Genomic DNA, 13,128 nt, shown 5'->3' with positions numbered 1-13,128 from the left:
GTCTGACCTGCAGTTACCAGAAGACCTAAGGCCTAAATGGTTTCACATGGAGCTATTTAAATCAGATTTCTTTTCTCCTGTGTTTAGGTAGTGTTTGCTAAAGGTCTAGGAAGGATTTACTGCAAAGTAAAAGTGATACATAAAGAAAAAGAAGATCCTGGTCTTAGAGATGACATTCGTCTAGATTTGATGGTAACATCTGGGGCGAGTAGGGCTTGTCACCTTCAGCACGACTGACACTCGGGCTGTGGGATGTTTAGGAGCATCCCTGCCCCCGCAAGATGCTGGTGACAACCAAAAAAGTCTTCAGATATTATCACATGTCCTCCGGGGGCAGGTCATATTCTCCCCACCTCACCCCACCCCCAGTTGAGAACCTCTAACCTGGAGTATTAATCTTATCTTTACAGCAATGAATAAAGGACAATCTTTAGAAAAATAAAGGGGAAAATTACCCAAAATTTTATTATGACTTAGGTAGTTAATTTTTACAGGAATTATAGTTTTAAAAAATCTAAAGATTAACTTATGATAATAAATATAGTTAGACATTTTAAGAAGCAAAATATTTGGCAGTTTAAAAAAAAAAAAAGCTCAAGTCTAAAACTTAAAACCACAAGTTCATGAACCTTAAAATGCCAGATTCTCCCAGTCAGGTGAATACTGTGTTTAGACTGCTATATATGATTTCTTATGAAGCCCATATTTACAGGAATGTGCTATAGCGTCTAAAAATGGCTTGATACCTAAACAGTAGCAGTACACCATCCATTGGCGGGAGTCTTAAACTGTTAATTACAGATATATTTAAAGTACTTTATCACTTCTCACTGCCACGATTTTAATGTATTTTGTATTAGCTCTGCTTTTTCTCCTGGCCAACTCTTGGTGATACTCAAGATGAGTTTCTTGCTTCATATCACATTTGTATTTTAATCTCATAAAACTAATGTTGTACTGTGATTATTTCTGCTAAACATCTGAAAGGCACATTGCATTCAGCCAGATGAATTCATGGCTTTTACCAAAGACACGAGCCGTCGCTTCATTCCACAGCGAAGCCCCAGCTCTGCTCCAGCGCCAACTCCAAAACGTGTATGCGTGCTTTTTCCACAGACACGAGCAATGTTTATGTCATTCCTCCCATCGCCATGATTACCTCTAGCCTCAGTGCTGACAGCTGTCGGTGCTGTGCCTTGGACAACTCATTCTCATGCTGCTTCAGCTTCTTCACTGATGAGACAAGTGGGATGGAAAGATCTCTAAAATTCCTGTCTAGCTCACAAATTCTGAGGGTATTTGGGGAGAACACATACAGGTGGATGTCCACTGTTTTTTCCCTAAAAGCTCTTTCAAAGAAAGGATATCATCTCATGGGCTAATATATATTTTTACATTAAAAAATTTTTTAAACTAGAGCTATGTGTGAATTTCCATATGCACATAAAGAAATGTGTAAGTTATACAAGTTTGTCAAAATATTTCTAGAAGCACCTTTAGAGTATTAAAAATGCAACAAAACAGCTCATGGGTACAATAACTTTCCTAATGGGCTAGCTTTTCGTGTTCTGATTTGTAGAATGATCTCAGGCTTTGTTATGACAAGCAATGCATTTGGAAAGAAGCTACTTTCTTTCCGTGGAGCTATTTTCAAGTAATTTAAAAATTTCTCAGTATTTTTTACATAGTTTAATTTATATAGTTAACAAACTTTGTGACATCAGTCTTATTAACTGATCAGCTTTTCAAAGAAACAGCAATAAAAGCAAAAAGAGTTTTGCATATGACGTTTTCCTCACAGAAAAAAATGTAACAGTTCTAGACAATAAACACAGCCTTTATTTCCTAAATAGAGAATATATAAATCTGTATTTTCAGCAGAAAGGTGGCACCACTGCCACATTTGTGGCTAACAGAATGCTACATGTATTTATGTACATGTAGATGTAGAAATACATAAGTTAAACAGATAAAGAAGTTCAAGTTTGGAGAAACAAAAGGAGAAGAAAAAGTTTTTCAGATACGTGTCCAGTTTTGCACAATTTATCCATGAAATAAAGCAACTATTCTCCTAATTTAAACAGTACATTTTTTTATTTTGAAAAGCTGAGTGCTTATGAATAAAAGCACCATGTTAATGTCTGTGAATATCATTATATAATACATAGTGGTAGTTATTCACAGAACATATGATGATACAGACATTTTCATGCCTTTATGGACATACAATTCTAGAATTTAAACTATCATTCACTGTTAATTTGCAGTAAATGTTACTCAAGTGACTACACTTGCTAAAAAGCAAACCTAAAGCATGAGCACGTGAGCCAACCAGCCGTCACTGAAAGAATGAGCAGAGAAGGCGGAGGGAAACGGGCCCCGTCCCCGGATCACGGCTTTCTTCACTAGGTCAGTGATTCCCCACTGTCAGTTCTGTGCCAACCACAGGTGACCCTGACTACCTTCAGAGCTACCGTGAACTTCTCATCACATAACGAAGTAAGCGTCCTTACAGAGAACCACCGAGGACTGCAAAGGAGAAAAGACACACACTGCGGGCGAAACCTGGTGACAGCGCGTCCTGAAGGGAGGACTGCTGGGTCCCGCTCAGCTGGCAGGTCACCTGGGTGCCCCCTTGGTACTTCGGCAAAGCACAGGGGAACCCCCAACTGACAACACACTTCAGGAGTTCTGCTACGGGTGGGTTAACTTCTGACTCAATGTGACTTTAATGTTTATTGGAAATCTTTCTATCAGACTATCTTGCGGCCTCGGGAGAAACCCGTACTAAACCCAAGTGAACCGTTTCTTGCTGTTGAGGATCTAACTATTCCCCTGGGGGGAGGGAGGCAGCAGACGTTTTCTTAGAGGGCAGACAGTCAACATTTGGGGCTTTGCAGGACCCAGGCCTCCACTGTGGAAGCAGCCACGGATACTGTGTAACACCTGGACGTTACCGGGCTCCAAGGACACTTCACTTACAAAAATAACCAGGTGGGCTGGACTGGACCCACCAGCCATAGTTTGCCACGCTCTGGTCTAGAATATCTTTGTATTAAAAAATACTTCTTCCATACCTTTTAAAGTCAGGAATTCTCATGAAATGTTATTCATGCAGTCAAAATGGGCCTTGCCAACTGTTTTTTGTTAGAGAAAAAGTACATGTCCCAAAAAAGTAGCATCCGTTTGGGCTCTACTTAATCGGGTGTTTGTGACGATGAACCTTAGACGAGACCGAGGTCTACCACTGCAGCAACTAGAAAAAAGTGCTCCCCGAGATAAAAGGGTGGAAGGACTGAGGTGCAGACAAATGCTCAACCAACTTAAGAAAATAAACTCACTCAAAGTACTAGAGCAATCACAGGCGTACAAGCTAGCGGCAATTAAAAGTGAATTCTGGGTACTTACTAAAGTATATCAGACAGAATCTTTACTTCAAAACAGTTTGCTACCAACTACTATGTATAAAATGAATAAGCTAGAAGAACGTATTGCACAGCACAGGGAATAGAGCCAATATTTTATAATAACTACAATGGAGTATCACCTTTAAAAACTGTGAATCACTATGGTGTACCCCTGAAACTTATATAATATTTACTGAATGCTTATTAGCAGGTAGGCACTGTTTTAGATGCTGCTGACTTAAGAACATAATATAGTCCCTACCATGAAGAAATTCTCAGTCTGGCAAAGAACCTCCTTAAAAAATAACAATTAACTGTGACAAAACAACAATACTACCATCAGATTAATTTAATATGAAAATTAATTTTCAAGTTTCAAGAAATGCTCTAAGTATTAACTATTAGGTATCAGATAAGTATCAGTTTCACATATATTCTATTTTAATTATTTTCCATTATTCGATTATATAAATGAAATAAAAACTGAGGTATCATTGGTTCTAGATATATAATAAAACAAAGTGGTGTGTGCTACAGGTCATGTTTTTAAGAAACATTTAGCCCTAGACGCAGAACATTATGTATGGAACTACCTACTGTTATGTAGGTGGAGACCTACTATTATGTTTGAGGTGGAGACGCTTGCACCACTTCTGAAGGAAAGTCAACAGTGGGCCTGAGGGTGGGGCTGGGAGTCGGTGTGAGGGAGGGAACTCTTTTCTCCTTATACCCTCCTGTACTGTTTACTTTTCTTTAAAATAAAAAAAAGAAGCATTACCTCCAGTTTTGATTTGCATTCCTCTAATAATTAACAACGTTGAGCATCTTTCCATGTGCCTGTTGGCCATCTGTATGTCTTCTTTGGAGAAATGTCTACTTCGATTTTCTGCCCATTTTTTGATTGGGTTGTTTGCTTTTTGATATTGAGCCATATGAGCTGTTTGTATATTTTGGAGATTAATCCCTTGTCAGCTGCATCATTTGCAAATATTTTCTCCCATCCTGTACCTTGTCTTTTCATTTTGCTTATGGTTTCCTTTGCTGTACAAAAGCTTTTAAGTTTAATTAGGTCCCATTTGGTATCACCTCACACCAGTCAGAATGGCTACCATCACAAAGCCTACAAATAATAAATGCTGGAGAGGGTATGGAGAAAAGGGAACCCTCCTGCACTGTTGGTGGGAATGTAAATAGGTGCAGCCACTATGGAGAACAGTATGGAGGTTCCTTAAAAAAGTAAAAGTAGAACTACCATATGATCCTAGAATCCCACTCCTGGGCATACATCCAGACAAAACTATGATTCAAAACGATACATGCGTCCCGATGTTCACTGCAGCACTATTTACAATAGCCAAGACATGGAAGCAACCTAAATGTCCGCTGACAGATGAATGGATAAAGAAGATGTGGTACCTATATATACAATGGAATATTACTGGGCCATAAAAAAGAAAGAAATCATGCCATTGGCAGCAACATGGACGGACCTAGAGATTATCATCCTGAGTGCAGTAAGTCAGGCAAAGACAAACATCCTATGATACCAGTTCTATGTGGAATCTAAGAAAATGATCCATATGAACGTATTTACAGAACAGAAACAGACTTACAGACATAGAAAACAAACTTATGGTTACCAAAGGGGAAAGGTGGGAGGGGAGGATAAATTAGGAATTTGGGATTGACATACACACTACTATACATAAAATGGATAAACAACAAGGACCTACTGTACAGCACAGGGAATTGTACTCAATATTTTGTAATAACCTATATGGGAAAGGAATCTGAAAATTTTATATGTATCTATATCTGAATCACTTTGCTGTACACCTGAAACTAACACCTGAATCAACCATACTTCAATAAAAAAGTTAATTTTTAAAAAGAAATATTACTTTTAAAATAAAGTTTTTAAAAAAGTGATTAATATCAACAAAGAGGAAAAAGTTCTCATTAGGAGGTATGCAAATAGAGGATGGGGGGTTACATTTAAATTTGTCTCCTTCTTCTACAACTAAATGTTTTTCCCTATCCTAACCTCACCCGAAACAATTGAGCTGTATTTCTTTTTTGCCGGTGGAAAAGTTGAGGGGGGAAGCAGAGAAACCCAGACAAAATGCACCAACACGTCTGCGACTGAGGAGGCCTGACGGTCGATCCCCAACACTGCCGCCCAGTCTGGAGGCAAGGACAGCTGAGGCCTTCCTTCTCCTCCTCTCTAGTCAGGACATCCAGAACCATGGAGCTGAGTGAAAGAAACATTCCTGGCTGCCCGGTCACTCACTTTCGTTTCCAACAACAGCTTCCACAGCCCATCGTGGGAATTTTTAACTTACGCAATTATGAAATAAAAATGTATTGCCACTAAACACACCTGTATAAACGTCACTTTAATCTTTCCTCATGACTTGCTGGTTTAATTACGTGGCTACACAGTCACATAAAATTTCATTGACGAAGTTATAAGCATTACTAATTGTTGGGCATGAAACAACTTACGACGTTGGATTTCTCATTCATTCTCAAGCTAAAAGGCTAAATGATAGTGAAATTTAATAAAACTTCTTAGAATTAGATTATACAGATAACTTTTACTTTGTAGAGTGCACATGTTTGGTAAAGATTTCTCATGCTTCAGTAAGTCAGAAGTAATGAAAGGAGTACGCATTTTCTTACTTAAAACCGAATATCTGCAACAGGAGAGCTGGCATGTTGCTAATAGTCTCAATGACAACCACGAAAAGGAAACAAGCCAATGCAAACAAATATGATTTTCTGAAAAAAAAAAAAAAACCCAATAACGATTCTAAATATAAGAAGTGATTTCAAATGTATCTTAAAACAAATACTCTAGAAGCACAGAAACTTCTGGATGTCTGTTTAAATGGAATGTAAAATAAGAATACTGAATATCCAATGGATTCAAAGTAAAAACAGAAAGACGCCACAGGTAGAGCCTTCATGAGTGACAGTGACTTGGGGAACAAGCCCTGGTTCCTGCTCAGCTCCTTGCATCCCAAGGACACTTCCTGACACTCGGGTTAAAACTCACTTGATGCGACCTACCAAAGGAAATGGTAAAATTGGGACACTGCCTCAGCACCACGTTGAATAAAAACTCTAACAAAGTTAATAGGTGATTAAGGCTGGGTTTACGTTTCCTCATTTACCACTTCTGACATTCACATAGTTAAAAACAGATGTGAAACATTCCCAGTCTGTACAGCACACGTGCAGCACGCGCACACACACACACACACACACACACACACGATGTTCCAGCCGTGGAGCCTGACACTCTTCGCATCAGTACCTATACCAACCTCTCCTGGGGCTCTCATGATTGAAGAGGATGCCATTCACTGCAAACAGATTATACGCCTCCCGGAAGTTCACCACAATCCAATAGGCATAGAGCTTTGCTGCCCCTGTTGGAATAATTTTTTAAAAGCAAATAAAAGACAGTGATTGTTATAAAAGACAGTGCCTTATTATAAAAGACAGCCATTTTCACTTAAACAAGTAAGGACGTGCAATATTTACAATATGTAATGTATCAAGATAGGGAAAAAAATGAATCAAAAGCCGAAGACAAAATAAAGGTTTCTTTGCCAGTTAATCACGTGACAAGGAAATACTTAGGAATTTCGTCCTTCTGTAATAATCACAGTTCGTTCCTTCACAATCTAATTCGCTCTCCTGTAGTGTGTGCAGTATATCAAACTGACCTTTCTTAGGTCTAATCCCATTTTTCCTAGTTTTAAAGAATTAGGAAGTGAAAAATACGGGAGCTTAATATTCTAGCGGCTTTCAATTTTTATCATTTTTGTTTGTTTGTTTAAGGGTTTGAGCTCAGGGAGAATTTCATCAGGGAAATGGAATCGAAAACACCAGGCCGTAACACTTCAGCACAACCTCAACAGTTCAGTAAAAAGAATCTTGCTGGACCTAATTTTCCTTTTAAAGCGGCCCATCTGGAAGGGTAGCAGTGCAGCAGGTTTCACCCTGGAGGAGATGGCAGCAAGAACCTGCGGTGATGTTATGAAGCAGAAACTAACACACCATTGTAAAGCAATTATACTCCAATAAAGGTATTAAAAAGAAAGAAAAAAAAAAGACCCAACACAGCCAAAAATAAATAAATAAATTTATATACAAAAAAAAACCCTGCAGTGAGCACAACACAAAGGTGTCTGACCAGCAAGTCCGGCCCCTTTAGGTTGCTTCAACGTTGCTCTCACACCACGTGACCCCAGCCATGAGACAGGAACAGCATCCAGGCGGAAGCACCCCAGGAGCACAGAGAACCCAGCCCGTGCGCATCCTCACCGTATGGCGAGCGCGGGTAGAAAGGAGTGGTCTCCTTCTGCGGTATTTCCTGCACTTTCCCGTAAAGCTCGCTTGTTGAAGCTTGGTAGAACTTCACAGAGTTGATAAGGCCACAGGTCTTCACTGCATCCAGAAGCCGTAAGGTGCCGACCCCATCGACGTCCGCAGTATATTCAGCCAAGTCAAAAGAAATCTAGAGAGAGCAGGGGAAGACGGGACCACGTGAACGGGCGCCAGCAACAAAGGCGCAGGGGAAGACGGGACCACGTGAACGGGCGCCAGCAACAAAGGCGCAGTGGAAGGCGGGATCACGTGAACGGGCGCCAGCAACAAAGGCGCAGGGGAAGACGGGACCACGTGAACGGGCGCCAGCAACAAAGGCGCAGTGGAAGGCGGGACCACGTGAACGGGCGCCAGCAACAAAGGCGCAGTGGAAGGCGGGACCACGTGAACGGGCGCCAGCAACAAAGGCGCTTCAGGCGGGACAGGCCGCAACTTCTCCTCCTGTGAAACATTATGCTTGTGAGGAAATGTTATTCTCTCGCAGCAGAATCAGAATATGGATGTCATCTGCTTCTAACATCAAGTGGCTGCAAAATACCTTAAGAACTAGGTATTAATGACCTACGGTAACATGAGGAACACTTTGACCACGTACATCACCTCCTAACTCCAGGCTGAAGTCCCCAGGGCCGTGCTTTTCAAAGTGCACACCTCTGCTCCTCAGAATGACCTGGGTGTTCCTGAAAAATTCAGGTGGAACCAATCTCTTGGGGAGCCTAGGAAACCCACATTTTTAAAGAGTCCCAGTTGACTTTCATGCACAGGTAAGTTTGAGAACATGTGATGAGAACACAGTTGATTTTAAAAAGAATTGTTTTATTTTCTATTTTTAATTAAGCTACAAGATTGACTTTTTAGTATACTATATACATGACATATCTTTTAACTAGAAAACACACTGAATGCAGAAAGATGCCAATGCATATTGAGTTGACTGACTTTTAAGAAGAGTGTGTTATGGAATAATTCAGTGTTTTGCAGTTCTCGAGTGTTTTCTTTAAAAATAAATGTGACTGATGTGCTTTTTTCTTAAATCATTTCTAAGCACAATAAACAAATTCACCGAATATTCGAATCTCCTAAACTAATAATGCTGAAATTCTCCGTCTCTGGTTTATTCACAGGCCAAATACAGCTGGACACGCGGCCACACTCCCCGTCGTCTGCTGAGGCCTCAGCTTCCCCTGGAAGCCCCTCTCTGGGCCGAGTGTCCCCCGATTCCTTCTGCCGCCTTGTCCCTGGCTCAGGGCATTCAGGGAACTTCCGGGCCTGCCCGTCAGGGGCCTGACTCAGGTCACAGAACTCACCCCTGTTCTCTAGGTCAGTAAAGCTCACAGGCAACCATGAGACAAAACAGAAAAAAGTATGTTTCACCCACAATCTTTCAAAGCCAAGAAAGCAAGATTTGGGGCTATTTTACTCTTTTTACATAACAGTTTATTGCAATGAAATTTACATACCATAAATTCACCCTTTTAAAGTTTACAACTCAGTGGTTTTCAGTATATTCACAGCATTCTACAATCATCACCACCATCTAATTCCAGAACGTTTTCCTCATCCCCAAAAGAAACTCTGTACCGATCGGGGCTCATTGCCCATCCGTCCATCCCCAGCCTGACAGCTACTGACCTACTTTCTGTCTCTATGGATCTACCTATTCTGGACATTTCATCTAAAGGGAGTCACATCTAATATGCGGCCTTTAGTGACTGGCTTCTTTCACACATCCTATTTTCATTTCTCTTGGATCTATACCTAGAGTCATGTGTGTACCATTTCGAGGACCTGCCAGATCGTTTCCCAAACTGGCTGCACCATTTCACAGTCTCCCCTGCAATGATAAGGGCTCCAGTTTCTCCACGCCCACCTGTACCTCTCGTGGTCTGGCTTTTTGATTATGGACGTCCTAGTGGGTGTGAAATGGTATGTCATTGTGGTTTTTTTCTTTCATTAAGATATAATTAACATACAACATTATATTAATTTCAGGTGTACAACATAATGACTTGATATACGTATATATAGCAAAATAATCACCTTGATAAGTCTCGTTAATATCCATCACCACAGAGTTACAAAAATTCTTTTTTTCTGATGAGAACTGTTAGACTCTATTTTCTTAGTAACTTTCAAATATACAATACAGTATTGTTAACTCTAGTCACCATGCTGCTCTTACATCCTCACTACTTATTTATTGCATGACTAGACGTTTGTACCTTTTGACCCCCTTCACCCATTTTGCCCACTCCCCAGTTTTAGTTAATTTTTATATGTGATATGTTTGCATATGGATGTCCAGTTGTCTCAGCAACATTTGCTGAAAAGGCTCTTCTTTCCCAACAAATGGTCTTGGTACTGGGCCATCTTGTTCTCAGGAAAAGCTGTGGCCCAGGTTGAGGGGACAGCGCCCTGAGCAGGCCTCAGGCCACGGGGTATCGGGGCTCTGGGACCACCTGCTGAGACCACCCTCCCCCCAGCTCACTCCAACCACTCAAATGCTCCCCCTGGATGCAGTGTTCTCGTGGTATAACGCCACAGACAAACACTTATAGGACACTTTACAATTCAAAAGTGCTTTTTTTTGGAGCTTTACAATTCTAGGAGAAAGAGAAGGCAGGCCCTGAGGTTCAGAGAAACTGACTTTGATAAAGTCACACAAACGTGGGGAGCAGCAGGGCTGAGGTGCAGACAGGTGAGGCACTCGCTGGGGAAGCGGGGCACGGCCGTCCCGGGAGGCGGACTCTGCCGGGGTCTCATGACAACCTTGGACACTCGGACAAGACAGAGAAACGCACGTGTGTGCAAGCGTGGACCCACGCGCACACACACGCACGCACACACACACGCGGTGTGGCCTACAGCTTCCAGGGGCTCACGGGCTGCAGGTGAAGCCCCGCTGCACCAGGAGCTCCCTTCTCACACTAGGAACCTGTCAAGCCAGGACCTAAATCTTTCTCCATATAAATTCATACCCAGTAATTTGTTCATCCTTTGGATGGGATCACCCAAGTCTGAACAGCAAGGAGAACATTGGTGTTTTTCTTTCCTTGGCTATTTTTTCATGTGTCTTCACACGACCCGAACAGCTACATGAAGAGAACGGCTAGTGGTGCATATGCTGCGTAGCTCCTGTGTTATGTGCACGCTGACCCTCAGTCACTGGAACACAGATTAAGAAGCCTTTGCACACCTTAAAAGCTTTTACATATGCTAGGGAACCCAGTTTAGATAATTCATAGGTTCTTCTTCAGAGAACATAAATCATGGAAAAGAATTAAAAGCACTTAGGCTGAAAAAAGTAACTGAGGCAGGAGAATGGGGTGGGGTGTGGCTCCATGTATACAGATTTTTAGGTAACTCCATCAAGACTTAAGCGTATGCTTGACATTTAAAATGCTGGGGAATAGGATTGGCTGATTAAATCCAACTGTCCACAAAGTGTTTTACAATACAGAGTAACAAATTAAGTGGCTTCCTTTAAAAGGAAAACATGAGAATAGTACTTTCAGCTTCATAAACCCCTGACAGTTACAAGTGTCATTCTGAAAGACACCAAAGCATCAGGGGTCTGGAAAGTCACATACAGCCCATGGGCCAAACCTGGCTCTGTCCTGTTTTTGTCCTAAAGGCGTCTAGGAATACAGACACACTCATTGGTTGATGTGTTTTCTATGACTGCTTTCACACTGTCACAGCAGTGAAAATATTTACTATCTGGCCCTTTACAGAAAAAGCTTTCTGACCCCTGAAATGAACCACAGTTACATTCCGAGCCAAGACTGAGTAGTTTTCAAAATTGTTATCATTATTTTCCACGTTTTTCTCAAAACTACAGGATGGCTCTGGAGTGTATTTCCAGCCCGACACAGCCCACCCCTTCAGAGGCCTGAGGACTCGGACAACAGCAGGCACTGACCTCACCCAGCAGGGAGAACAAAAAACGGACGGATCAAAACACCCAAGCCTACAAGTACCGTCCCGCCCTCCCCTTGTAGCAACATTTTCTGGCGTGGCTTCCGGAACCCCGCAACCTCCTAGCTCTCCACCCCCACTCGTGGGGGGCAGCTTCCCGGGCTCTTGTGCCACCCGGCCACCCCCTCTCCAGGCTCGGGCTCAGCACTGCTGCTTCTCCCCTCCCCCACCAGCTGTCCCAAATCAAACTCCTGTCTGCGGGCCTGCCCGGCCCTGAGCAGAGGCCTCATGTCTCGTCGCATCTGAGGACATCATCTCACACTCACCTGACCTGAACGGAATTCTTGATGCTGCCACCAAAGCGCTTCTTCACTTGTCCCCTCTCCCTCTGCTGAAATGGCACCTACTCCCCTGATGCTCCCAACGGAACCCTAGGGAGCCTGGACGACTCCTCCGCCCTCAGGGTTCACGGACCCTGAGCGTGTCTGCCCACTTCCCTGCCGGCCCCCTTTCACAGGAAGCACCCCAGGAGCCCCAGCAAGTTCAACTGCGGCCCCTCCCCACCCCCGACTGTGGCCTCAGCCTCGGACTCGCAGCCCCTCCGTGTGCAGCGCCAGTTCGTCTCTGCTCCCCCATCTTTGTGCAAATGCCCCCCCTTCACAGGGGCCTGCTCTGCCTTCCTGTCTACCTAAAAGGCCCAAAGCCCCTCATCTCTGTTTATCCAGCCTTCACGCTGATCTGATTACTTACTCACCATCTCCTCCATTAAAACGAAGCTCCCGAGAGCGGGGATGCTCTCTCGGCCTACAGGAACCCCCCCGTGCCTGAAACACAGCTTGTCCAGTATTTGCTGGATGAGTGAAGATAGCATTGGTAACTACTGAGATTTAAACGTCAGACACACAAATATCAAATAAAACTACAAAAACTAGTAGAAAAAAATGGGCCATCAGAATGATAGAAGAAGGTTGATAATTTAGTCATACTGAAATAGGTAAAATTTCAAGGAGCAAGGTAAGTGAAATTCTATGTAAACTTCAAAACTTCAGCATAACAAATATGACGACGGCTTAACGGTTCCACCACATGGCGATGTATAATTCAGAGCAAAGGAGACCATCTTAGGCCACAGCTGGGAACCGGGTGTGGAGGAAGCAGGTTGGTGATATAACCAAAGACCTGGTCGCCGACACATTCGCCCGCCAGGCGCTGTCAGAGCAGTCACAGAGCCTCCAAGAACCAGGGCATCTGAAACCACGGGAAAACAGTAAATTTAAGTTCAAATATGAAGCAGATTGCCCTTATCGACATTCAAAGATACACACAGATATCCCCAGAATTATCCTCATTCAGAGAGAGGTGGTAAATCACAGCCTTTCCTGAAACAACCGACAACAACGATTTA

General features: G+C 42.6%; 1 protein-coding gene across 1 annotated transcript in view; it reads right to left on the bottom strand.

Moving 5' to 3' along the window:
• Positions 1-13,128, bottom strand: part of GMDS (GDP-mannose 4,6-dehydratase) — a 478,661-nt gene that overhangs the window by 268,434 nt on the left and 197,099 nt on the right. Inside the window, exons 5-6 of the mRNA XM_065885295.1 lie at positions 7,743-7,935; positions 6,737-6,841 (exon numbers count right to left, since the gene is read on the bottom strand). Coding sequence (XP_065741367.1) covers positions 6,737-6,841; positions 7,743-7,935 — 298 coding nt within the window. The remainder of the gene's footprint in view (positions 1-6,736; positions 6,842-7,742; positions 7,936-13,128) is intronic.

Source organism: Phocoena phocoena, chromosome 10 (assembly GCF_963924675.1).
Source record: "Phocoena phocoena chromosome 10, mPhoPho1.1, whole genome shotgun sequence".
Taxonomy (NCBI): Eukaryota; Metazoa; Chordata; class Mammalia; order Artiodactyla; family Phocoenidae; genus Phocoena; species Phocoena phocoena.
Note: the sequence above shows the minus strand (reverse complement) of the source record. Positions and strands in the feature narration are given on the sequence as shown.